This window comes from Emys orbicularis, chromosome 2 (genome assembly GCF_028017835.1).
Source record: "Emys orbicularis isolate rEmyOrb1 chromosome 2, rEmyOrb1.hap1, whole genome shotgun sequence".
Classification (NCBI taxonomy): Eukaryota; Metazoa; Chordata; order Testudines; family Emydidae; genus Emys; species Emys orbicularis.
In genome coordinates this window covers 280,051,638-280,078,999 of record NC_088684.1, presented here as the reverse complement: position 1 = coordinate 280,078,999, position 27,362 = coordinate 280,051,638, and the positions used below count along the sequence as shown (strand labels likewise).

At 42.0% G+C, this 27,362-nt stretch overlaps 1 protein-coding gene across 1 annotated transcript in view; it reads left to right on the top strand.

Moving 5' to 3' along the window:
- The first annotated feature begins 338 nt into the window (after positions 1–338).
- The window catches only part of RBM33 (RNA binding motif protein 33), a 146,422-nt gene continuing 119,398 nt past the window's right edge, over positions 339–27,362 (top strand). The window contains exons 1-4 of the mRNA XM_065397927.1: positions 339–419; positions 13,447–13,525; positions 23,556–23,604; positions 26,802–26,878. Coding sequence (XP_065253999.1) covers positions 395–419; positions 13,447–13,525; positions 23,556–23,604; positions 26,802–26,878 — 230 coding nt within the window. The 5' untranslated portion in view covers positions 339–394. The remainder of the gene's footprint in view (positions 420–13,446; positions 13,526–23,555; positions 23,605–26,801; positions 26,879–27,362) is intronic.

Below are 27,362 nucleotides of genomic sequence, written 5' to 3'. Positions count from 1 at the left end.
GCGTCTCAGTCAGTCTTTTTTTTGTATTTCCGGCAGAGGCAAGTGCGGCGCATGCGCCTATCGTAACAGCCTCGGTGCGGTCTTCCTTAGCCAGCCAACCAGCGGCCTTTCTTTGCCTTCCGCTCTTGGAGGGAAGGGTTAGCCCTCCACGATCCCATGATGCGGTGCGGCCGCGAACCCCAGCCGTCAGTGGCCGTCGCCATGTTGTGTTAGTTTGTTGTTCTCTTGCGGCTGGTGGCACGGAGCAGGCGGCGGGAGGGCGGAGTACCCTCGCCCCCTGCAGCCGGGCGCCGAGCGGGGCCTGCGTCCGAGGCCTTCCCCCCACTCCGAGCCCTCATTGCAGCTGCGGGAGGCACCGCCAGGAGCGGCCGCCGCCCGCGCAGGAGGAGGCGCCATGGCTGCTGCCTTGGGAGGAGCAGGTACCTGAGACCTGCGGTGCGACTGCCTGGGGAGGGGGCGTGGGCAGCAGTGGCGCTAGGAGTTATGGCGCGGGCCTAGGGGGACTGTGGGAGAGCTGACGAGAGCTCTGGCCATGGGGCCTAGCAGGGGGCGGGGGGCTTACGGCGCTGAAGGGGGCCTGTAGGTGGCGTCGATGGGAGCGAATCTACCCCTTCCCTGAGGGTTGGCTCCTGTCTGGCTTCCTGTGCTAGGGATCATAGTTTCCTCAAGCAGAAGCGCTGCGGAGCGAAATTGACTCGGTTCTGGTCAATTTCGCGTTTGCTCGACAGGTTTCGAATAACTGACCAAGCCCGTCAGTTGCTCTTCTGATGCCTGGGGAAATTGTGGGCAGCAGCCAAGGGGCTGGTGTGGGAAGCCTGAAGGTCTCACTGATTCACATTTAGAAAGATCTTTTTCCATTTGTAAGGGCTGTACGCTTTTACAACATGAAAGTTTCTATAGTTTGTGTTTTTGGCGCTCTCTTGCCAGGAAAGGCTTCTTTCTCATCACTGGCACAGCAGATTTCCCAAGCTCTGGACTGGATGGGACCTAATAGGTCCATTTTCATCTCGTATTTTTATTCAAAGCCTTTTATTCCCGTGGCATTTATAATCAAGAGTATGTGACCACTTCCCCAGTATTAATAACTTATCCTAAAAAACACCTTGTGAGGTAGTTATCCCTATTATACAAATGGAGAACTGAAGCACAGGGAGATTAATTAACTTGCTCATAGTAACATAGAAAATGTGTGACGAAGCCAAGATTTCAACGCCAGAACTCTTGGCCATTCTTCCTTGAGTTGTATGAGTCTATAAAATTAAAATAGCATATTGCTTTGTCTTGTCCTTTTCTAAATATCTCAAGCAATATTTTACATATCTACAAAATGCAATCTTTAAGAGTTAAAGATGGAAAAGATATGCTGGGTCACATCTAATCAGTTCTTCAGAAAAGTATAATGTAAATAACGTATTCAACTTCTCCCTACCCTGTAGCTCTTGGGAATCGGTTTTATTAGGAAATGTACTTGTATTTAAATACTTTTTAACAGTTTTTTTTACGGTTGGGTTAGCTGGTAGGATGCTGCCTCTTTGGTAGAAACAATGGCAAGTTATGATTATCATTTGCACTAATTATGAGCAAACCCAATTGGGAGCAAGATTTACTCACAAATAACTGTCATAGTGCTGAACATGGCTTATCCTTGTCTACACAGATAAGTCAGGTAACATCATGTTGACCATAGCGCAATTGTTAAAAAGAATGTAAACATAATTAAAGTTCCTAGTGAAGATAAGCCCTTAAAAGAAAATGATTGTCAATATTTAATTGTTAAAAGTTGAAAAAGTGGGGAGGATTTTGGGGTAGGATCAGAATGCGAGCAACATGGATACAAGTATATATGATTGTAAATACCTTTGAGGGCCTCAAGTTTTAATGGTGTCAAATATTGTTTTGTATGTTTTTTTTTCAAAACCTACTTGAGGTGACTAGATGAAAGAAACTAGTGCATTTATTATGTGAAAGTGAACTCTGAAAACTTGGGTTCTGTTACTGAGGTTTTTAAAATTCACATTGTAAAAACACTTGATAGTTTGTGAGAAGGAAAAATGTCATTTTTAGATGTATTTTAAAAACTATTACAAGCTGCATGGGCATCCTTTTGTGTGAAAACGTGTGCATGACCGGCAAGATCAGGGAGCTGGAGTTGATCGAAATGTTGTTTCAAGTTACAATTACATTATTATTTGTCTTCCTGTAGTGCCTAGGAGCCCTAGTCATGGACCAGGACCCCATTGTGCTAAGTGTGGTTCAAAAAAATGTTTGTTCAGTGTCAGCATTGTGTTCAGCAATGAACAGAGGTTGGGAAGATGTGGCCCTTGTCCCAGTGAGCTTACAATATAGGCTATGTATTACTTAAAAAAAAAAAAAAAGGGTTGCACGTTGAAATAGGTCTCCTGATGTAATATTCTAGTGTAGACAAAGTGCACATAAAGACTATCTCAATGTAGCTAGTAGAGGTGAACCCCTGGTTGGGCAACAAAGAGTCCTGTGGTACCTTAAAGACTAACAGATGTATTGGAGCATAAGCTTTCGTGGGTGAATGCCCACTTCGTCAGACGCATGTAATGGAAATTTCCAGAGGCAGGTATATATATGCAGGCAATAATCAGTCTGGAGATAACGAGGTTAGTTAAATCAGGGAGGGTGAGGCCCTCTTCTAGCAGTTAAGGTGTGATCACCAACGAAGGAGAAACTGCTTTTGTAGTTGGCTAGCCATTCACAGTCTGTTTAATCCTGATCTGATGGTGTCAAATTTGCAAATGAACTGAAGCTCAACAGTTTCTCTTTGAAGTCTGGTCCTGAAGTTTTTTTGCTGTAAGATGGCTACTTTTACATCTGCTATTGTGTGGCCAGGGAGATTGAAGTGTTCTCCTACAGGTTTTTGTATATTGGTTAGGGTGGTTGTTAAATATATTATTCAGTATTCCAGGATCTGAAACTGTGCTAGATGATTTAATGTACAAATAGAAAGATGTAATCCCTTTCTGAAGAGTTTGCAATGTAATTTTAAACCTAAGTCACGGTAGTAAACAGTAGGCCAGGGATGTGGTGAGCTAAAACAAGGAACACAACAATGAGGTCATATTCTTACTCAATTTAGGTATGTGCACACCTTGGTCAGTTTTTAAAAAAATATGCATTGATGTTGTAGATTCAATTCTTGTTCCCATCACAGAATTGAGTTTAAGGAATGAGGAGAGGAGAGTAATGGCTGGGTGGTCTAGAATAGGGGGGCCACTTCCTCTGTAGGGGGTGATACAGTAACGAGACATGGAGATGGTTGTGGGAGAAATGAACAGGTTGGTGTTATTAGCTGGGTAGACAATAAAGGATGGTGTTATTAGCTAGGTAGACAATAAAGGACAATGTTGGTTGCTGTGGCTTTGAAAGTAAAGATAAAAGTTGAAACTTGATGTAGTGAAGAAGCGGGGAGCCAGGGAAGGGGTGCAAAGAGGGAGTATGAAATGATCAGAGCTGGTGAGGCAGATAACTTTAGCCAGGTGCATTTTATGCAGACTGGAAGGGAGGTGATGTCTCAAGGAAGCTCTGGAGGAAGAGGTAATAGTAGACAGTTTGGGTTTGGATGAGAGTCGGAGCTCTTTGGATAGAGAAGGGTTGGACCTACGAGAGAGAGAACATAATTTCTGCCACTAGCACTCTAGCATCCTTCCTTTCATCTTTGTCTGTTGTTGGCCATTGCACAATTCAGAGGTGTAGTACAAATTCTCCTGAATGCTTCACAGGTCCAGTTGAAATTGTTTGTCTGACTTCACTGTAACTTAATTTCTCTTGACAACAAAAGGCAGAACCTAGAGAGAGATTCCATTTTTGTGCAGTCAGATGGGCCGAGTCCTGGATATTTTTGTGTACCTAAGATGCATGCTACTTTGTTATGCTGTCTGACAGTTTACCAGTACGGTGTGTGTTTTCCATTTTGGCTATATTGAAACTTACTTTTGACAAGGGCCTACAAAAGTTAGGGTTTTGAAAATGACACTGATCTGAGGTCAGGACTAGTTGTATCCGGTATGGACCAGTGCCAATAAGGCATTACTACTTTTAGGGACTAGTGGCAGATAGTTTTCATTTTCATGGCTAAAACCAACTCTTTTCATACCTTTGGAAAGCTGTCCTTAAAAGTCATACCATTCTGATTACAGTATTCATAAAGTGCCAATGACTTCAGTGGGTGTATCTCAATGAATAAGTGCTCACACACGCATAAGGATTGCACAATTTGGCCCTCAATGAGTATACTTCAGATCTTTTTGCCTCTTCAGTACATACAGACCATAATTTTATATAATTGTAATTTGACAAAATAAAGTTATGTCAAATTATGTAAAGGCCTGCAGGTGATATTTATTGAAATTATTTTCCGTTTTTTTGTTTTGTTTTTTAAAGTCTTAGATATCTGTTAGCAATCGACTTAATGATTTGCTACAGATGATGTTGTTTATGGCAAACAATTAGCAAAGAATATTAATTAATAATGGTACATTGTCAGGGATTATGCACTGCTCTCTTGCTGATCATTGATCTAGGACCAGTGTTTGGAAAAACTACTAATTCACAAAAAAATTTCTAAGCCCTGCCAGGTAAAAGAGAATGGAACTTAAAGAAAAATATATTCATGTAATTCTGATTAGCTGTTTCTTCTCCCATCTCAACTTTAACAGTTTTAACAGCCGTTGTCTCTCAAACACACTAGACACTAAAGTTCTACACCATTTGAAAAAGAGGTTCCAGATTTTGAAAAAGTAGCAGCACTAGTTAGACTCTAGCAGTTGTCAAAATAGCTGATGCAAGGTCACATTGAATTAGCCTGGAAAGATGGTACAGTAATTGAGTTACTCAGCTTTCCCTCCATGTTAACAAAAACTTCCTCCCAGAAACAGTGCCAGCTTGGTTACTTTGTTAAAATACCTGTTGAGGAAGCAGTTAACTAAACATAGAAGCAATTAAGAAAATACTTCTTGCCTACTGAACATTGGATTATATTGTAGGATATAATTTTTCTCCTGACTTCTACATATGTTTTTTGGACAAGGGGGAAATTTACAAAGTTTTTTGATTTAATAAAATAATGGGATGTTGTATGGTATCAAATTCTTGTACTTTGACCAGCAGTAATGAGAAGCAATGAAATGAAACATACAGGGTGGACTGATTTAAATGAAAACTATTTACGGTAGATCATGGTTATAAATTTAGTTTAGCATTTGTACTTTTTAGTTATTTTCCTAAAGAAGACTTGGTTCTAATTGATTGGTAAGTATTAAAACATGATGTTTGCAATTGAATTTAGCCTCTGCATTAAATTTGGTGCTTCTTTTTGCTAACCAGTAAGATCTGCTATAGCTACAAACATTTATTTAAGCAGTTTTATAGCTTAACTTACATTTTATTCAGATGCTTAATTTTTACATTTTTATTATGTTAGAAAATGATTCTTATTTACTAGGTGATTTTTTTAACTTATGATTTGTCAAGCTCTATTTGGCTGGAAATTTAAAATTTAATAAACAATTTTAAGATGCTGCTTGTATTTTTAATTAGTTAAATAAAACTACCTGAAATGTCCTGGATATATAAAAAAAATTTATTAAAAATTTATTAAAACATGTTGCATTTAAAACTAACTGATATATTCAACAAAGTATTATCAGTATTATCTTTAGTAAGTGAATTGAACTGCTTGTTTCAAGGTCACCATTTTCTTCAAGATTTTAGAACTAGTAAAACTCATCCTTTCACACTTGATTTTTATTTGTAGGTTGGAAAAGGAAAACAAGGTTTCCTGCTTTTTCACCTCCCAGTTGATTTCTTAACTCTAGTTGAACTGAACTAGTTGATTCAACTGAAATGAAAACGTTGTGTCTGCATCTGCAGAAGAGCTGCTGTCAAAAACTGGTTTAGCCCTTCAACCAGTATTGGTTCTAGGTGCTTAGTGACTTCCACCAGTTCAGTGGTTTGACTTTCTTTAAACTTGGCAGCAAACATGTATGCTTACTATTTTTAAAATTAATTTAAATGATTTTAATAGATTGTAGTAAATTTAGACCTTAATGTAGGTTGTCATGATTTCAAATTTAATTTTAATTAGGTTTATTTAAAACAATGTATTTCATTTAAATTTAAAAAGTCCAGTTGAAATAAAAAATGATTGATTTTTATCCCACACTGAAAACATACAACTTTCATACCGTTGGAGGCTTGCAGACTATTTCTGTCTGGTGATTGTGTGTGTGAGTGAGGGAGAATGGTGTGGTCAAATGTTTTGCTTGGATGAGAGGTTTTAGCCATCTCATCCAAGTGAAACTCTTGAACACTGCATCTTAATAACAAGTATATAGGGCAAGCTTTTTCTTAGCCTGCATTGGTATTGCTATAGGAAGTGTTATAAGAACACTGCTATGCAATCTTCCAGCTGATTCATCTACCACCCTAATGGGGTCTTTAAAGAGCAATTTTTTATTTTAGCCTAGTACACAAGGCTTTATGTATTTTAGTGAAGGTTTTTTAAAAAGGAGCTAGTAGATATGGAAAGAAAAATGAGATCTCCTTGCTCTGTGGAAGCTTGTTCTCAGAAAATCCTTATGATTTGCTGCCCTTTTCAGCAGGATAATACTTGTAAACTTTACCTGCTATACAACACTCAGAATCAGAAAATAATCAATCTACCAAATTATGGAAATGTGACTGTCAAATGCATGCAACAGTGCTCCCATGTACTAGGAAAATGTAATGCAAGGAAAAATATTGCCAGCAAAGTGAGCCTGCTATGTTAAGAAACTTTAATGCATGTTAAGGGATTGATGTTGGCCAATTCCAGAGGGAGGCCAAACTTGTCTAACAAAATGGCTGACTTTCAGCCAGTGTGTGTGCAGTTTTTTGCACTGACTTCTTTCTTTGATAGCAGGGTTTCTTTTGTTATGTTATTGTAGCGATACAGAGCCAAACAATGGACCACTTTTTTCCACTGATGTCCTTTGAGTTTACCCTTCAATTGGGAAATCCTGGTATGTTTTAGCACACAAATTTTCTTGTTTTCTTCCCTTGCCACCTGTGAAAGTTAATGTAGAGTGCTGGTGCCCTTAGTGAGTATCTTTCAGCCTTGCGTCAAGTGCCTGATATTATCCAGGGTGGCGAGGTGGGAAGAAGGAGAGAGTCATCTTGTTGACTCACTACCTACTGTAGGAGAGCCTCAGGCATGCATGTGGGCTGGTAGCACTTTTGCAGCAAGTCTTGTGGTTTCCTGTCAGGTTGGGGTTTATTTTTTGTGTGAATTCCTCCTGCTGCTGTCTGAGAGTTGTGGAAAATGTTTGGCTGTCAGTCTTACACTACCTTGAATGGTCCCTTACAATATGTACTAATTACTTATGCTAAACAATCCGTTTCATCTTGCATTTTGCTGTGACGCTGGGACTACTTTTCTCAGACATGAAGAAGAGTTCTGTGTGGCTCGACAACGTGTCTCTCACCAACAGAAGTTGGTCCAGTAAAAGATATTACCTCACCCCACCCTACAGTTTGTCTTTTGTGCTGATGCTGGGGAGCTTTCCTTCCCCCTTACATGTTATATTTTATGGGCATGTAACCATGCTTGACATTAACATGAACTGCTTCATAAGAATTTCTCAGGGAGCATCATCCATATCCATATGTAAAGTTTTATTCATTTACTTTTGGTTGTATTGTGAATTCCTGATATAAAGGCCTAAAAAGGAGGGGGGGGACCCTAAAATTTTTGTAGCTTCAGAAATGAAAAATTTACACTTGATATTCTCCAAATAACACTAGTCATACAATGAATCAGAAACCACTTTGATGCTTAATATCTTGCAAACCATGTGTTAGACAGGAATGCTGTTAACTAGAGGTTCCTAAATTTATTTCTGTCATGACTCTGTTCTTGACTACACAAATACTTGTAACCCTCTTATGGGCTCGTCTAACAATACATTTCAAAGTGTTGAGTCAAATTTTGATAGTACCATGCTAATTTGTAACTCACTTTTGGTCTGTAGATTTATTTGTATTATGCTAGGCAAAGTACAGAAATGAAAGTATGGTCCCTTTTCCCCAAAGAACTTACTGTCTAAATACATGGAACAACAAGAGACTGCAACAGACAGACATGGGAGGCACAAGATAAAAGTGTGAAAATCATGATTCTTGTAATAAGCAGTGTCTAGCCATTGTTGAGTCTTTGGTAAGAATCATGGCAGAGGAAACTTTAATGAGAGATTTGAAAGAGGATAATGTAGCTTTGTGGATCTTTACAAGGAGTTCCTCTCATGGATAAGGGATGGCATGGGAGAAAGTGCAAAGATATTTAGAGGACACTGATGAGTGATAGAGGGACTAATGGATAATAAAGGCTGGTAGTGTTGGTAGAGTGGAGGGCAAGGTCTACAGTAGAAAACTCTTGCTGGAATAGTAATGTTGATTAGGACTGATTTTTTTTTTTTTTTTTTTTTTTTGACACACTTCTATGCTGAGAAAAGCCCTGGTGTAGATTGTTATACCACAAAAGCACTTTTAAACTGGTATAATTTATTTTGTTCAGTATAAACTATACTGGCAAAAGCCTTTTTTTTGCTTATTAAAGCTGCATCTATAGTAGGAGAGGATTTGTCAGTGTAGTTTCCCCTTTTCTAGTGTAGACCAGGCTGAAGTAAAGGTTGATGGCAGCATACATACCATTATAAGAAATAAGTACGATGAGGTGAAGCCCCAAAGAGCCATAGGGCTTATCTACACACACAAGTTGGTTCTATTGCTTTAACTATACAGATATAGTTAAAGTAGGGCTGGTCTACACTGGGGGGGATCGATCTAAGATACGCAACTTCAGCTACGAGAATAGCGTAGCTGAAGTCGACATATCTTAGATCGACTTACCTCCCGTCCTCACAGCGCGGGATCGATGGCCGCGGCTCCCCTGTCGACTCCACTTCTGCCTCTCGCCCTGGTGGAGTTCCGGAGTCGATGGAGCGTGTTCGGGGATCGATTTATCGCGTCTAGATGAGACGCGATAAATCAATCCCCGATAGATCGATTGCTACCCGCCGATCCGGCGGGTAGTGAAGACGTAGTCGTAGTATAACTCCCCCTTAGTGGGCACGGTTATACCAGTATAACCTATTCCCCTTTTTGTACAGAATAAGCTGTACTAGTATAAAGTACCTTTTTACTAGTATAACGTGCCCATGCTAGGAGCTGTACCTGTAGAATTGTTGGTAAAAAATCACACCCAACTGACAGTTATATTGGTATAAAAACTATGTAGAGTAGACCATGCCTGTGAGTGTATGGTGAGCAGGGGAAAATGGAGAGAGTGGTGACATAATCGGAGCTATAATTTGGGGAAATGGTCTCTGCGGCAGCATTTGACTATATGGGGATCAAGATGGTATTTGGTAAGGCCGGAAAGGAGAAGGTTTTAGTGGTCAAGAAGCATGATGTGTGAAGTCCTGGACAAACATTTTATCTGTGTGGGCAGAGAAAAAGCTGTATCTTGGATGTAGTGGAGGAAAAAATATTAAAATGTAGATACTGCTTGGATGTGGAGTGCTGCACTATTATGCTAAGTAGTTGAGTTCCCTTGGTTAGGACCTTAAAAAATGGTGTATTGTTTCTTTGCCAAAAGAAATATAGAACAATGCCTTTTGCCTTTTATACTTCATCATGTATGACTTGACTTTCATTGGGTCACAAGCTACTGCAAACAATTTAAATACATGGGAATGTATAGTGACTACCATTTTAGTTTCAAAACTGTTGTATTCAAAACCCTAGCTGAGTTTTCATTATTTTTTATGCTCACCTTGGGTTTTCCATGAGTGCCATCAATGAAACCTGCATTTAAATTAGACAAAAGGAAGATAACTAGGGTTGGCCATTGGGTGGGGAAATTGTCGCAGAAGGATGCCCGGTTGAACTGGAGGACCTGAACACACACAAAATCCTAAGTGGAAATTGAAAAGGTATAGGTTTTTAAAGGCTTATTTCAAACCAAACCATCAAAAAACATTCTGAGATTGGCCCTAATTTGGTACCCCTTTGTCGTAAGAGACAAATAATTGTACTTATTCTAGTCAGGAAAGTGATTATGTAAAAATGGCACCTGTCTTATAGAAGCCATTAAAACAAAAAACATGTTAATCCAAAGTTCTAGTGATATCCTTTTTTCATACTATAACCATATTCCACTTGGGGGTGAGGAATGGATTATTCTCTCCTCACAAGAGATGGTCCCTCTGAGTTACAGGTCAGACATATTAGCTGGGCAATATGGGAAGATTATCTGAACGCTGCATGCTGCACCTGTTTTGTGGATAAATTTAGGACTTCAGTTTTTGAGGCTGCCAAATTGTCGCCACTTACAAACAAATTCACTTAAAAGCAAAATATTTCCTGATAACACTGGTCTACAATTTTTGAGAAGTCGTCTGCTTCAGAGATAAAAATGTGCTATTTATTATGTATTTTGATGTGCTGAATTCAAATATGACAATTAAAACAGATTGGCTACTGTTTCTAAGATATTTAAGTTTTTACATTTTATGTCTATGTATATTGTGTAGATAGTAGAGTTTTAATCATAAATTGTAAACCTAGGTCTTTTCATGTGTTTATGGTTGCTTTACATGATATTTCACCTGTCCTGTTTATGTAACACTTTAAAAATCAGCAAAAGGGTTATATAAATAAAATTTATTATGAAACAAAAGGCAAAAAACTATTCTGTACATAGTTTAGTCCTATTCAGTGTCTACTCGGCGCTTCTTGGCTTGTCTCTTGTATTCATTAAATGGAGCATCTCTTGTCACTGTCCAGCAATAGTCTGCAAGCATTGATGGGCTCCATTTGCCCTGATAGCGTTTCTCCATTGTTACAATGTCCTGGTGAAATCACTCGCCGTGCTCTTCGCTCACTGCTCCGCAGTTCGGTGGAAAAAAATCTAGATGAGAGTGCAAAAAATGTATCTTTAGTGACATGTTGCAACCAAGGCTTTTGTATGCCTTGAGTAGGTTTTCCACCAACAACCTGTAGTTGTCTGCCTTGTTGTTTCCGAGAAAATTTATTGCCACTAACTGGAAGGCTTTCCATGCCATCTTTTCCTTGCCACGCAGTGCATGGTCAAATGCATCATCTCGAAGAAGTTCTCGAATCTGAGGACCAACAAAGACACCTTCCTTTATCTTAGCTTCACTTAACCTTGGAAATTTTCCACGGAGGTACTTGAAAGCTGCTTGTGTTTTGTCAATGGCCTTGACAAAGTTCTTCATCAGACCCAGCTTGATGTGTAAGGGTGGTAACAAAATCTTCCTTAAAAAACAACAAGGAGTCTGGTGGCACCTTAAAGACTAACAGATTTATTTGGGCATAAGCTTTCGTGGGTAAAAACCTCACTTCTTCAGATGTGTCTTCCTTGATTCAACAAGTGGTGGATGCTGAACACTTTTCCTCCCAGGCTCCAATGACTGTCGGAGTGGCCAATCTTTCTTGATAGTGGGAATCTCTTGCACGACTATCCCATTCACAGAGAAAACAGCAGTACTTTGTGTATCCAGTCTGCAGACCAAGCAAGAGAGCAACAACCTTCAAATAGCCACAAAGCTGCCACTGATGTTGGTCATAGTTTATGCACCTCAAAAGTTGTTTCATGTTGTCATAGGTTTCCTTCATATGGACTGCATGACCAACTGGAATTGATGGCAAAACATTGCCATTATGCAGTAAAACAGCTTTAAGACTCGTCTTCGATGAACCAATGAACAGTCTCCTCTCATCTGGATCGTGAACGATGTTGAGGGCTGCCATCACACCATCGATGATGTTGCAGGCTACAAGATCACCTTCCATGAAGAAGAATGGGACAAGATCCTTTTGACGGTCACGGAACATGGAAACCCTAACATCACCTGCCAGGAGATTCCACTGCTGTAGTCTGGAGCCCAACAGCTCTGCCTTACTCTTGGGTAGTTCCAAATCCCTGACAAGGTCATTCAGTTCACCTTGTGTTATGAGGTGTGGTTCAGAGGAGGAGGATGGGAGAAAATGTGGGTCCTGTGACATTGATGGTTCAGGACCAGAAGTTTCATCTTCATCCTCTTCCTCTTCCTCGTCTGACTCAAGTGAGAATGATTCTGGTGCATCAGGAACCGGCAGTCCTTCTCCGTGGGATACTGGGCATATAGCTGATGGAATGTTTGGATAATGCACAGTCCACTTTTTCTTCTTTGACACACCTTTCCCAACTGGAGGCACCATGCAGAAGTAAAAATTGTTGGTGTGATCTGTTGGCTCTCTCCAAATCATTGGCACTGCAAAAGGCATAGATTTCCTTTCCCTGTTCAACCACTGGCGAAGATTTGTTGCACAAGTGTTGCAGCATATGTGTGGGGCCCACCTCGTGTCCTGATCTCCAATTTTGCAGACAAAATAAAGGTGATAGGCTTTCTTAACCATAGTGGTTATACTGCGCTTTTGTGATGCAAAAGTCACTTCACCACAAACATAGCAGAAGTTATCTGCACTGTTCACACAAGTATGAGGCATCTCTGCTCACTTTGGCTAAACAGAAATGTGTCCCTTTGCAAAATCAAACACTGACAAATAAGAGAGCACGACACTGTATGATTTCTAGAGCTGATATAGGGCAATTTGTTCAGCAGAGTGACGTAAGCTTCGTTATGATTGCATCATCCATGACTTCTAGGAATAACATGATGCAATTCATATCATGTATGATGCAATACCAGCTTCAGATTGCATCATTCATTGTTTTGCCTAAAAAGCAAGTACTGTCCAAACCCAGTCATAGATTTATTCATAGATCCAGTCAAAGATGTATTTTAGTCATTTCTGGTTTAAATTGAGATCCCTTCCCTTTATAACTCACTTATCCTCCGCCGTTGCCAAGTCAAGGGTCGTATATACTGACCCAATAGCATATCTTGAAAACTAGAGCCAGTCAACAATTTTAAGCATCATTTTTGTTCTCAGTGACCCAGAATTAGTAAAGTTTGACTACATTTATTTCAGAAGCATTTTGGCTGTAGAGCAGTGTAACCAGTCAGCACAACTTGGCTTTTTAAGCTAGCGTTTAAATATTTTTTACCATCTGAAATTTGGTTTCACTTTTCAACCAATGTGCTGACATCCTTTCCTATGTTTGATTTCCCCACATTGCAGTCTGACCTTCATTAGCAATAAGACCTCTACATCTTACTATTACTACTTCCTTACTAACTAAGACCAAACTACATCTTAACTTTTTGAATTAAATACTAGAGAAAAATTGTAAAACCAAAAAGGGGTAGGACAGTAATTCCTAAAGAGAACAAGTCATTGCTTCAGGATTAGAAAACTTCTGCGCTTCTTTTATATTCCAGTAAGAACTATCTAATGTAGTCTTCTACTTTACAGATGATGACTTTGATCAGTTTGATAAACCTGGTGCAGAAAGGTCTTGGAGAAGAAGAACTGGAGACGATGACTGGGACAGGTAGTTAACATTTTTTCATGTTTAGACATTGAATTACATTGTTTTAGTTTCTTGGAGTGCCATTTTGTATTCTAATTCTTAAAACAGTGCAAATTCAGATACTAATGAAGCTGTTGGCAGCTATGTGTCTGTCAGCGGATGCTAAATGTTGCCAAACATATATACCTGCCTTGACAAGCTTACAGTCTGAAGGCATGTCAGTCAGCTTTCTGACTACACTTACCTTCTCAATCGCTGAATATTTAAAGCTATTTTAGCCAGTCTTTGGTGGCATATGCCATAAACAACTGATAACTTCTGTTAAAACTTCTGATCTTTGGCTACCTTTTTTTAAAAAAAATTATGTCTTTAATCTGAGTCATTCTTTTTTTTTTGGCGGAGGGGGGGAAGGATGGGGTGGATTTCTTTTAGATTTTCTGTTGAAAAATATAAATCTATTGAAAAGATTTGAAAGTGTAACCAAACTTAGGGCTTGTCTACACGGGCAAGTTTCTGTGCAGTAAAGCAGCTTTTTGCGCTCAAACTGCAGACGTGTACACACTGTCAAGCCACTTTGTGCACAGAAACCCCTCAGTTGCAGTGCTGCAAAAAAATCACCTTGAGGAGACTCTTAAGGCTATTTGCGCAGAGGCTCCAGTGCTCTATTGCCAGTGTAGACACTTGATTGCTTTCTGTGCTGTAATTGGCCTCCGGAGCTGTCCCATAATGTCTCAAGTGACCACGCTGTTCATTGTTTTGAACTCGTCTGCCCTGGAGACATGCACCACTCCCCATTCAAAGCACCTTTTCTGACAGCCATCATGTGCTGTGCTGCTTTGCTCCGGGACACAAAGCAAACCATTAATGTGGAATGCTTGTGCTGTTGAACACGGAGGCATGTGTCTGTGTGTGAGAGAGAGAGAGAGATTGCTCTGCAGAGAGCCCATGGAAGGAGGCAGGGGCTGATGTCAGGGTTTCCCCCTCCCCCTGCCTCAGGACTGGTTGCTTCCTGCCGCTGTCTGAACTTACAAGACAGCATGCTGACACACTCTGTCACCCAAAACACACTGTCTCTCTCCCCGCCCTCCATACACACACACACTCCCTGTCTTTCACTCTCCTTCACCCCTCCCCACTTCAGTTGAAAAGCAGCTGGCAATGTAGTAGGATGCCCATGGAACAATGGGATTGGGAAACCTGCATCGTATGATGCTGTGCCTGCCCCATGAGGCATTGCAAACCCTTCCCAAAGCACCCTGCAGCCAGTTGTACAGTGGGATAGCTACCACAATGCACTGCTGTCTTTGCTGTTGCAAGAGCTGCTAATGTGGATGTGCTCCAGCGTCACAAGGAGCACAGTGTGGACACACAAGAACGGTTTAATTCCAGTGCTTTAATAAAAGTGGTATAACTTGTGGCGCAGAAACTTGCCAGTGTAGACATACCATTAGTTGGGAAACAAAGCTATGTTCTTTTGTATTGAGTCCTATGATCCAACTACACTTGTCAAGCTACTTGCCAAAAAGGTTTACACTTTCTCTTCCATGCTAGTAGCATGGTGAGTTGTTCAGACATTTAGTATAGTGAAACCGATGTAGAGTCTAATCAAAGTCCCTAATTGATTTAATGCTTTTGTCTGATCTTTCACTCTGTTTACAGTACAATTTTTATCCACTCTAAGGACATGTCTAGGCTACAAACTTTTGCTGCCGCAAGTTACGTCGGCATAAAGCTGTTAAAGTTAGTATATCGCTTGTGTGCATGCATTCTTGGCTCCTTGCATCAGCGCTGTGCATAGTCACCAGAACTGCTTGTTTTGATGCACAGTGCGATGCACTATGGGTAGGCATCGCAGTGTACAAAACTCTACTGTCCAGCATAATGTCTTTTGGGATGTTTTGGCAATGCATGGTGGGGCAGAAACAAGTCATGCAGGGGTGACTGGGACTGTAGGGTCAGGTTCCCATCATACAACTTTCTCCACCCCATAGTCTTCTCTATCCCCAAATTTTTGTGCCTGTATTGAAAATTCCATGAACTTGCTGTGACATTCCCCAGGATACAGTCTGGACCAGGGGCGGGCAAACTTTTTGGCCTGAGGGCCGCATCAGGTTTCAGAAATTGTATGGAGGGCTGGTTAGGGGAGGCTGTGCCTCCCCAAACAGGCAGGCGTGGCCTGGTCCCCGATTCCCCCACCGCTTCTCGCCCCTGATGGCCCCCCGGGACTCCTGTCCCATCCAACCCCCCCGTTCCCTGACAGCCCCCTCCAAACCCCCACACCATCCACTCCCCCTGCTCCCAGGAGCTCAGGGGCTGGGGAGAATGGTCCCGCGGGCCGGATATGGCCCGCAGGCCGTAGTTTGCCCACCTCTGGTCTGGACTGTTGAACAGCTGTGTTCCCCCAATTCTCTCACCTGGTGTACCTTTTACACTGATTCACTGTGAGAGCAACAACTCCTGATCTGCCCCAACACAGCCTCCAGCATGTAAATCACTCCCAGCAATACTGTATGAGTGTTACAGCCAGCCACCCATGAATTATACTCCAGGCAACACCAGCAAACACCCAGTCCCAGACTTTCCCCCAGAAATGTGCATCTTGTACTGCCCAGCACCCTCCTGGACAGTACAAGCTCATATAAAGTCCGTCATTTCATTAATAGATATGCACAAACCTCATCTCAAATGGAGTTTCCCAGACACTTCAATCCAAACACACACACGTTTAGATAAAACAATAAAATGAGTTTATTAACTACAAAAAAAAAAAAGATTTTAAGTGATTACAAGTAATAAGGCATAAAAAGTCGGAATTGGTTACAATGAAATAAAAGGTAAAATGCAACTAAGTAAACTAAAAGCCAAAGTTTCTCTCACCACAGGCTCTAGTAGTCTCTTCCCCCACAGTTCAGTGTTAATTTCCTTGTCTTTCAGGTGTGGTTGATGTCATGAGTAGAGATGAAGGGAGAGATAATTTGGGGCCTCTGCTCCCCTTTCTTATAGCTCTCTCTTTATTTGAAAATTATCTCCAGCTGAGGTTCAGGAGACTGCCTTGCATCAACCTAGTTGTGCATGTGTCTACACTTAAATGTCTACCACTAGTGTAATCTCTCCATTACACTGACATGGTAACACCACCTCCCTAAGCAGCGCTGAGCCATGGTCAATGTATTGGGGTCGACGTAGCACGAGTGTAGACACCGAATTGCCTATGTCAACCCTAACAGTCCTCCAGCAGCTGTCCCACAATGCCCAACACTGACCACTCTGGTCACAATTGTTAACTCCAAGGCCACGGGTTATGGTGACCAGAAGCCACACACCCCATCCCTTTAAAACCCTGCAAATTTTGAAATGCCTTTTCCCGATTGTCCATCTTGGCAAGCACACCTACTAACTTTCCACTGTTGTGTGAAACTGCCCAGCTGGCTCCACGTTCCAGACTGGAGTACACAGGAGATATTGGATCTCCTGGGTCTGTGGGGAGAAGAGGCTGTGAAACATAGCTATGGACTAGCAGTAGAAACATGGACATCTATGAGCAGATTGCACTGGAGGTGCAGGAGAAGGGGTCTGATGGAGATCAGCAACAGTCCTGTATGGAAGTGAAGAAACTGCAGCAGGCACATGAGAAGGACAGGTAGGCCAACAGTTGATTCAATGCCGAGTCATGACCTGCCACTTTTACAAAGAGTTACATGCAATACTTGGGGGGAGACCCCACCACCACCCCACACGCCACCGTGGATACCTCTGAAGAGTCCAAGTCACAGGCTCCTGACATGAATAGGGAGAAAGTGGAGGAGGAAGAGGACCGGGACATGCGACTGGAAGGTCCAGCTGTGCCACAAGCCAGGACCTGTTTGAGACTCCACTGCAGTCCAGTTGAGCATAGGCAAGCCTGATGCAGAAGAAGGAACGTTGGTTAAATGTGTGAATTTGTTTCCCATCACAGTGATGGCACCCCCAACTTAGGACACAGCTATCGACTTTTCATTAATCTAGTTGTACGAGAAGAGGTAGTGATACAACAAAGAGCTAGAGCTTTTTTCTGCTTTTTGTGTCCCTGTAGAGTTAGGCCAGGGGTGGGGGGCATGAGGAACAGTTTATCTCTCAGGAGGATGTCCTTTGAATCGTTCTGAGAGATCTCGATGAAACTTCCATGGAGGTACACAGCAATCCTCTCCCAAAGGTTTCTAGAGGGTGCCTTATTTCTTCCTCTGCGGTAGGACACTTTCCCACGCCAATCAACAATGTCTTCAGAAGGCACCAATGCAGTAAAAAGACTAGCAGCATACGAGCCTGGGTGGCTTCAGGATGCCTGCAGCAGCTGTGCTCTCTGGTTTTGTTACCCTCACGAGTGAGATATCAGCTAAAATCACCACCACCTATGGAAAATGCTGCCACTATTCAATGCCATTGCCTATGCTCAATTTCATGCAACCGAGCAACTCCCTCCTTGTTTCTCATATCCCTGACAGGCCATACTCACCACAGCTGCCGAGCACAAGTACTCTGAAGCAGAACTGTCAATAAGGATGTCTTGTTTAAAAATTTAGGGGAGCAAGGGAAGGTAGTTCCAAATCTTATCTTTTGCTTTCCATTTGTGACTATAATGATGAAGTACCTCTGTGTGTTTTATCTGTGGCTGCTGCTGTTGGGGGATTCCCCCTCCACATCCAAAGAACACCTGAGCCAGATAAGGAGGAAAAGGAAGAGGACTTGGGATGACATGTTCTGCGAGTCAGTGCTGCATCAGACAGTGAACAGAGGGCCTGGAAGATGAATACTGCAGATTGTGTGGAGAGGGAAAGAGTGAACAGAAGAAAAGCTCAAGAGTCCCAGCAGGAAAAGGAGAGGGAGATACACCAAGAAGTAGTGGGACTTCTCCAGGAGAAAACACGGATGCTGCAGACTCTTGCAGACCTACAGTTTCAACAATCTCAGGCTCACCTTCCTGTGCAGTCCATGGAGAACTCCAATATAGCACCTCCCTCCGCCAACATTCCACATGGCACCAGGGCCATCTCCCTATCCCTACCGCTCCACACTGGCGGACATTAAGGACAATATACATACAGTGACCTGTGAGTGCCACGCTTGATGCATGTGTAGCTAAAATTGAAATGACTGTTCCTTAAGTTCTGTTCCATAAATTTATTAAGGTTTTAATGTATTTGCTTTTAACTTGAAAAGAATTTTTTGTAGGTGTTTTCTTTAGTAAATAAAACTGAATTGTTCGGAAAATAATTCATCATTATTAGTTCCCAGCATATGTTGCAGAATGCCTGAAAGTAGTGAAAGCACCCACACAGCTAGTATTGTACACTGTGACAACTCATAGGATCAGTGGCAAACAGCCTAAATCATAAACAGCAAGCACCATAAAATTAATAGGCGCATTGTCAGTGTTGTATTGATAGATGTGCAGCAAGCACCACATAATTTGTAACAGGCCCCCAAACTGCAGGGCCAGATAGAGCACAGTACACCACAACCCATTATTGTGGCTCTCTGTTGAAGTGCTCTTTCAAAGCCTCCCTGAGCCATAGAGCTCCACGTTGAGCTCTTCTGATGGCCCTTGTGTCTGGCTGTTCAAACTCAACAGACAGACCTCTTCTGCACTCCGCCCCGGCGGCAACTCTTCACCTTTGCTTCACAGATATTATGCAGGACACAGCAGGCAGCTATAACAATTGGGATAATTTTCTGTCTGAGATCCAGTCTTGTGAGTAAACAGCGCCGGCCCCCTTCAGCCTACCAAAAGCACATTCAACTGTCATTCTTCACCTGTTGAGACAGTAGCTGAATCTTTCTTTGGTGCTATTGAGGTGGCTGGTGTACAGCTTCTTGAGCCAGGGGAGTGAGGGGTAGGCTGGGTCCCCCAAAAACACTACTGGCAGTTCAACATCGCCAAAGTAATTGGCTGTTCAGGAAAGAAGGTCCCTGCTGGTAGTTTTCTGAACTGTCCTGGGTTCTTAAAGATGCAAGCATTATGCACCTTCCCTGACCAGGCAACATTGAGCTTGGTAAAGTATCGCAGACGATCCACCAGCACTTGCATAACCATAGAAAAATAGCCCTTTCTGTTGATGTACTCTGTGGCAAGGTGGTCTGGTACCAAAATAGGGAAGTGTGCTGTCTACCACTCCACAGCAGTTCAGAAACCCCACTTCTGCAAATCCATCTATTATATCCTGCACATTGCTAAGATTCACAATTCTGCATAGAGGAGACAATTAACAGCCAATCAGTCGTTATAAGTTTCCACAGTGTGGTCGCCACTCACTTCTGTACTGACAAAGCAGCTCTCATTTTTGTGTCCCTGTGCTGGAGGTCTGGGGCAAGACTTGGCACACAAATCCAAGAATGTGGGCTTGCGCATGCAAAAGTTCTGCAGTTTGTCACCCCACGTGTGCATTATGACGCAATTCCACCGGTCAGCGTTCATTTCTCAGGCCCAGAAACAGCCCTCCACTGTTTGCAGCTGCTCCATGAACGGGAGGTGGTGTTACTATGTCAGTGTAATGGAGAGATTACATTGGTGATAGACATTTAAGTGTAGACACATGCACAACTAGGTTGACGCAAGGCAGCTTATGTTGACCTAACTTTGTAGTGTAGACCAGGCTAAGCAGTTTCCTTTGAGCTAATGCCCTAGAAGTGCAGCAGTTATCACCTACTAACTTTTAGTTGCCTTCCAGAGTAATTGTCTTCCCTTCTGCTATTGCTCAGCAGAGGAAGGAGGGAGTTGTCACAGCCTTGTGAGAGAAAAGGCGAGTAGGAATCAAAGGTTCCCCATTTTGCTGCCTTTTGCTTTTAGTAGATAGTGAGAAGATCTGATTTATTTTCACTACAGTTGACTTCCACTGAGAGTGACTAGGTGACCTTCTAGACATTGGCCAGTACTCCTTCCTATCCCACCCCACAACTGTGCTGCTATTGTTGTGATGAAAATGAGGGCACTGTTTGCCATGAGCCTCTTGTTATGGTAAAACTCCACTTATAATGAAGCTTTTTTTGGTTTGTTTTTTGTTTTGAAAGAAATGGGGAAACACTAATTTTTTTTAGTAAGGAGTTAAGGCATATGAAGGTTCAGGTTTTGAGGAGAGCTAATCCATTTCTTTAAATGTAGATAGCCTCTTCATTGTGCTTCATGAATTTATTTTACTTCACTTTATATTTTAATTATATGAAGCAGTAACTTGCCACCATTAATTGAACAGTACAGCTGTGATCTGCTTTGTTCATACAAATTGGACTTTTTTTTTTTATTGTAGTTACTACCAGGTGCTTATTATTTTAAGATTAAGGATATGATTTAGCCATGGAGGTCACGGCAGTTGCGGATTCCTCCCTGACTTCTTTGGCTTCAGCTGTCAGAGGCTGAAGCTCAGGACGGGGTTGTGCATTCCTGTCCCCCATCCCTCCCCCAGTGGTGGTGGGCCTTGTGCTGTCAGTCCCCCCACCACCACTCCAAAGCCCGCACCCCCAGCCGGAGCTCTCACCCCGCTCCTGCACCCCAACCCCCTGCCCGAGCCTGGTGAAAGTGAGTGAGGGTGGGGGAGAGCGAGCAACAGAGGGAGGGGAGATGGAGTGAGTGGGGGGGTGGGGCCTCAGAAGGGGCAGGAGCAGGGCCTCAGGGCGGAGGTATTCAGTTTTGTGCAATTAGAAAGTTGGTAGCCCTAACCCCCCTACGCGTCACCTCTGGTAGTTTTGATCATCTCCCATAGTCTACCCCCATGGCTTCCACCTTTTTGGGTCGCTACTTGGCCTAACCCCATCCCCCCACCGTGAAGCCCTTTTGAATTCTTAGATCACCTTACCCTTCCTTGGATATTGGAGCATGGTAACCAGGAGCTGGAGGACCTCTGTTACTTCGGAAGAGATATAGGGAGCAATCCAGAATGCAAAACAAGACACAGTTCTGGAAAATTGTTTCCCATTAGAATTTTAACAGTGCCTTTTTGTAACACTTGCCTACTTGATGGGGTTTGGATTTAAATTCTACTGGATCCATTTCCTTTACAGAGGTCTCTTCCTCTGTGCATAAAGGGGCCTAATGTCTGGTCACTTTACTGGGACAGGTGTCTACTATACCCACTCTTGTTTGATATTGCTACTGAACCTTTAGCAATCAGTTTAATATACAGGTATTCATGGGATGAAGTTTGAGAACAGTAAGCATAAATGAATGTTGTGTGCTGATAATCCCTTCCTATTTATTGCTGAACTGAAATCTCCTCTTCCTCATCTTTTGACATTTAAGAATATTTTTTGAACATTGTCAGGCAGTAAAACTAACTCAGCAAAACATATCTTATCCTTTTCTAAGGGCTGCTTTTGGTACCAGCATTAGTCCTGGAATTTTCATTGGGCTTCAGCTGTGTTGAAATACCTATTCCATATTCCCAACCAACTCTCAGATCTAGCATGCGTAATTTGGATCTGCAGCTAGACTTACTGGCAAATAAATTGGAAAAATGGCAAGTGCTTAACCATTTCACTATGGGCTTGATTAAATATTAAGATGAATGTTCTACTTTGGTCGTTGAACATCCTTAGTTACCTCCCTGTTTATATATCCCAAACTTACTTTACTGTAATTTATGGGCTGTTACCTTTTCCCACAAAGGAAATCAGTAAAAATCCGTTGTCTCTTCAAGCTCTGCTTGCCATACATCTAAGGATAGATTCTTATTCCTTAACACTAAGACGTATTCTGAATCCTTTGTGCAAACCTTCAGAATCAGGGCTTGGAGATCCTAATATTGACACTTACAGAATGGGAACTTCAGTTCCTGCCTATTGTTGTGTTTTGGGATCTACATGTTACTCTCTCTCTCCCTTGTTCTTTATGCCACCGGAAAGATCTGGGCAGATCTAGCAAGGGCCCTAAAGTTTCTCACCCGTAAAAGTGGTTCTTTGGGGGCAACCCAGAACTTAGTTATGGGAGAGAGGTTATGGGCAAGTCTGCGCTACAAAATTAAGTCAACTTAAGTTACCTCAGCTTACAGCCACTGCAGTAATTAAATCGTTTTTTCATGTCCACACTATGCTCCTTCTGTCGGCAGTGCGCGCTCTCACCAGGGGTGTGTCCATTGATTCAACCGTCAGCATGGGGCATTGCGGGTTGCTGACAGTCGGAGCCCCGCCGCCCGGGGTGCTGACAGCTGTCAGGCAGCAACAGGCAACATAAGCAACGCAATGTCTACACAGACATTGTGTCAACCTAACTACATTGACCTAAGCACTACTCCTCTCATGAAGGTGGCGTAAAGTCAGTGTAGAGGGCGACTTACATCAGTGGGAGCTACATTTTAGTGTAGACTCTTATAGATCATAGAATATCAGGGTTGGAAGGGACCTCAGGAGGTCATCTAGTCCAACCCCCTACTTAAAGCAGGACCAATCTCCAGGCAGATTTTTGCCCCAGATCCCTAAATGGCCCCCTCAAGGATTGAACTCACAACCCTGCGTTTAGCAGGCCAATGCTCAAACCACTGAGCTATCCCTCAAAAGCATTCAAACACTCTCCCAGCTTTGAACAAATCTTTTCAAAGGGGAGGAGTCTTTTTCCCCAGGATTTCTTACCCTCCAAATGTAAGTTCTTCTCACTCTTCAGCTGTTCATACTGGGTCTAATCGACTACCAGGAATTTAGCTTCTTTGTACCTCTTTAGTGGCTTAATCAAGTAGAATTACAGAGATGAAAGGCATGAAGATCTCCACATGTAGGGAATTGGATTTGAGTACTATGATTTGGCTATCTTGGGAAGGATGGCTTATAAAAGACTCCAACATCTTGAAAACATCCACCCTTCCTTAAGATAGAAGTTCAGTGCCTATCCCTTGCATAATGTAAACCTCTTTCCTGAGTCGTCATATTAATGTGCTATATATTTTATCAAATAAAAAGCATTGTGGATTCAGTAACAATTCTCCTCTGACCAATATTGAAATTACTGTATTGAATAATTATTCCAGAAAAAAATATATTTTTCTTCATGTGTGTGATATGGGTACTCTTAATATTCGCTTATATTTTCCAGTGAACTTGAAGATGATTTGCTTGGAGAGGATTTGCTTACTGGTAAAAAGGTAAGAAATAAACATGTTTAATGTATGCCCAATAATTCATTACAATTTTAAATGTGAACCTATATTTTACTCTCAACTCATGATGTCATGTTATATGACCATTTATAAATGATCAAGGATCTCCTATTTATATGGGTAAAATCAACTTAAATACCGAAATCTAAAAGACCCCCAAAATAATTCTTGCAGTCCACTGCGAAAGACGGCACAAACAATAGCAGACCTTTTAAACTTATACATATATTAATATCACCTAGATCATCTAAACAGTAAAGGTGGTTGGAGAAATTCCAACACCAACTTTTAGTGGGGAAAAAAAATTGAAACGTTTCGCAGAGATTGTTCAGTTTTGACTAAGTTCCTCTTGACCCCAGTGCTTTCAGTGTCTGTGACTCTGGGGCACCCTGCCTTGCAGATTGCCCCAGGGCTTCATTCCCTTTTGCAGAGAATTTCTAAATGTTTTGGTTTTGTTCCAACCAATCCTTTGTGAAACGGAGTTACTGTTCTCCACCCAGTTCTACTCACCAGTCCAGAGAGGTAGTTCTCAACACTAGTTTCTGCTTGGCTTATTCTGTCACTTAAGCAGTGCAAAAACAACACTTCCCTGATGCTACCCAACATTCTTCTCTTCCCTTCCTGAGGCCTGGCCTACACTAAAGCTGTAAGTCGACCTAAGTTACGTCGACTTCAGTTACGTAAGTTACATAAGTGAATTGGCCATAACTCCCACACCGCTCTGTATCGACGAGAGACACTGTCCCGCCAACGTACCTTCTGCCTCTCAGAGAGGTGGAATACAGACATTGACGGGAAAGCGCTCTGCTATTGCAGTAGTGCTGGTTTAGCCGTAAGTATAGACAAGCCCTGAGACCCATTCCAACAGTCCTATCCTTCTTGATTCCTTCCAGTCTGAGATACCAGTGCAGCTTCTACAACCAGTGAACTGCAGCTCTTCTCTATTAGGGATGCACGGGGAAGGCAGGCAGCAGCCAAGGCTCATAGCCACTTCCACTTCTTTCTGTGCATGGGGCAGCTACTAGGCAATGGCTTTGTCCTTCCCACAGTAGGAAAATCCCTAATGTCAGTTATTGGGGGACAGATGGTGCTGAAAGGTCAGATCCCAATAAGAAGGGCTGCGAGGAGTACGGGACGTCTAGGGGTCCTCCCTCCTGCATCACAGACTCCTGGAGAGAGAGAGAGAGACCCATTCCCAAAACAAAACTTCCTGTGGTGTGCCAAAAACAGGTTTTACTTGCTTCAGCAGGCTTACTCTGTCTGCTGGAGAGAGTGGGGCTTCTCCTCAGAAAATAGGAAGAGAAAATAGAAAAAGAGGAGGCTACTCTGTTAAATACTAAGTAAACAAAATTAAAAAGAGAAATTGTTTTCTGAACATTTTTACTCACAGCTGGAGGATAGATTTTATGATATAACTTCATGTTAAACAGACCTCAAGTACCACTGGCAAATCTGGCTTTCTTTGGTGCATTTTTAGTGGTTTGCACCATAAATATAAATTTAATTCCATTATTTTACATTTTTTTAAGATGGTAGGAATAATACCTACATAGGAAATCCTTGCCATAATAAATTGGTGAAAAAACATCTCTCAGAATGGTCGGAGTTAGACAAATAAATTAATCCAAATATGAATAAATTCTAATCCATCATACAGGCAATACAGGATTTCTTTTCAAAGTTACCTACTTACTCCTGGGGGAATTCTGCGTCACTGTGCAATGCAGAATTTTGCAGAAATTAACGTGCATGCAGAATTTCCTTTCCCCCACAGAAATGGGCTGCAGTGCTGTTAACTGCCAATAGGGGCTGCTGGACCCGGCAGAGCCCAGCTCGCACATAGAAGATACTGCCAGAGGGAGGGGGAGGGAGCTAGAGAGCTGCTGGCAGCTGCAGTTCCCAGCACGCCCTGAGGAAAGGAGAAGGCAGCGCGCACAAAACTCCGTGCAAGCCTGGGACCGAGCATCAAGCTTTTTCTCCCTCTGGATCCGTGGACTCGGGGGGTGTGTGTGGCTGGGCTCTGGGAGGGGGGAAGGTGGCAGAGAAACAGGAACTGGGTTGTCATAGGGGTTTCTTTAACTCCCTACTCCTGGGGGAATTTTTGTGTGTGTCTGTATTGTTACCAAATTACCAAAATTATTGAAACTGGCATGCTTATGTAGTGTTATTTTGACAAATAATATTTGCAGAGTTTTAAAATGTGCGCAGAATTTTTAATTTTTTGGCACAGAATGCCCCCAGGAGTACCTATTGTGCTTTGTGCAGTCTTATTTTAAATTTTTCAAACGGCAGGACTCCCACCACTTTCTGTGAGATACTGTTCAACAGCCTAATAATAAATCTTTTGGGAAGTTATTTCACTGATATTAAGCCTAAATTGGTTTCTTCTTAATCTCATCCCATTACTTATAGCTAAACCCACTTTTTACTACTTTGGGAGGATGGGAATACTGTCACTTAGCCAAGCTATGTGTAGTTAGCTCTTTTAGTTAGTAACTCATTGTTACAGTTAAATAAATAGAACAGTTGATAGCACGGCTGACAAACTGGAAGCAATTCAGAGAAGGGCAGCAAAAATTACATATGCCTGAGTAATTTTTTTCTCTTCTTTGAACTCCTTCCTATTTACCCATATTTCTAACCTCTCTAGATCCTTTCCATTTATTTGTCTCTCCCAAGTTAGTATCCTCAAGAAATGGCAGTAACATGATGTTCACTCCCATCCTGTGTCATGCTACTAGATTATTTAATTAAGTTGTTTGTAAGAAGGCACTTAATACCAACCCTTCTGATACTCCACTAAACACCTCCCCCAACTCATTACATTGCTGGTTGATCATTACCTTTAGTTTGTCCGTCAGCCAGTTTTCAGTCCCTGTGGCAGTGTAGAAATCTAAGCCAATTGGAATGAATTTTGTAAGTTTTCATGAGAGACTATATCAAATGCTTCACTGAAATTTAGATATGTTGTCTTCTACATCATTCCTTTCATCAGCTAATTATAGAATTCTTTCAAAAAGCAATCAAATTTGAACAGACGTTTTTATTGTCAACATGTTGCTTATTGCCAATATTCTTTTATCGTAGTGTTTAGAGAACCTTTTACTTTGCTTTTATTTCAAAGAGATACTGTGTTTTTAAAAAAAGTCATGAACATTTGTTCTTGTTTTATTATAATCTAGAATCAGTCAGACTTGTCAGATGAAGAACTGAATGATGATCTTCTACAGAGTGACAATGAAGATGAACAAAATTTCAGGTATGTGTTCTACGCCCCTCAGGGAGGTGGAGTTACTAAATGGGCATAGAGAGACACTCACATTGCCAAGAGCCACAGCTAGGTTGCCACAAGGCAGTTTTCATCGACCTAACCCTGCAGTGTAGACCAGGCTTCAGAGTGTCACAGCTAAATACAAGATGAAACAGATTGTTAGACATAAAGAGTTAGCCATGCTGCAAGAGACAATTCAAGGGGACGTGGACAGTTAATACCTTTGCATTCCTAGGACAAATAGGAGTCCATGATTTTTAGTGTCTAGAAAAAGTTAGGAATTTAAGCTCCCAGGCTCATTTTTTGATGGTGTTGTGCAGGTTTCCTGTAACCCACTAGCCCTCCTTTGTCCCATGACTGCAAAGGTGTTAACTGTCCACTTCACCTTGAATGGTCTCTTGCAACATGTGTTAACTCCATATGCAATCTGTTCAACCTTGTATTTAGCTATTGACACTCTGAGTACCTTTCT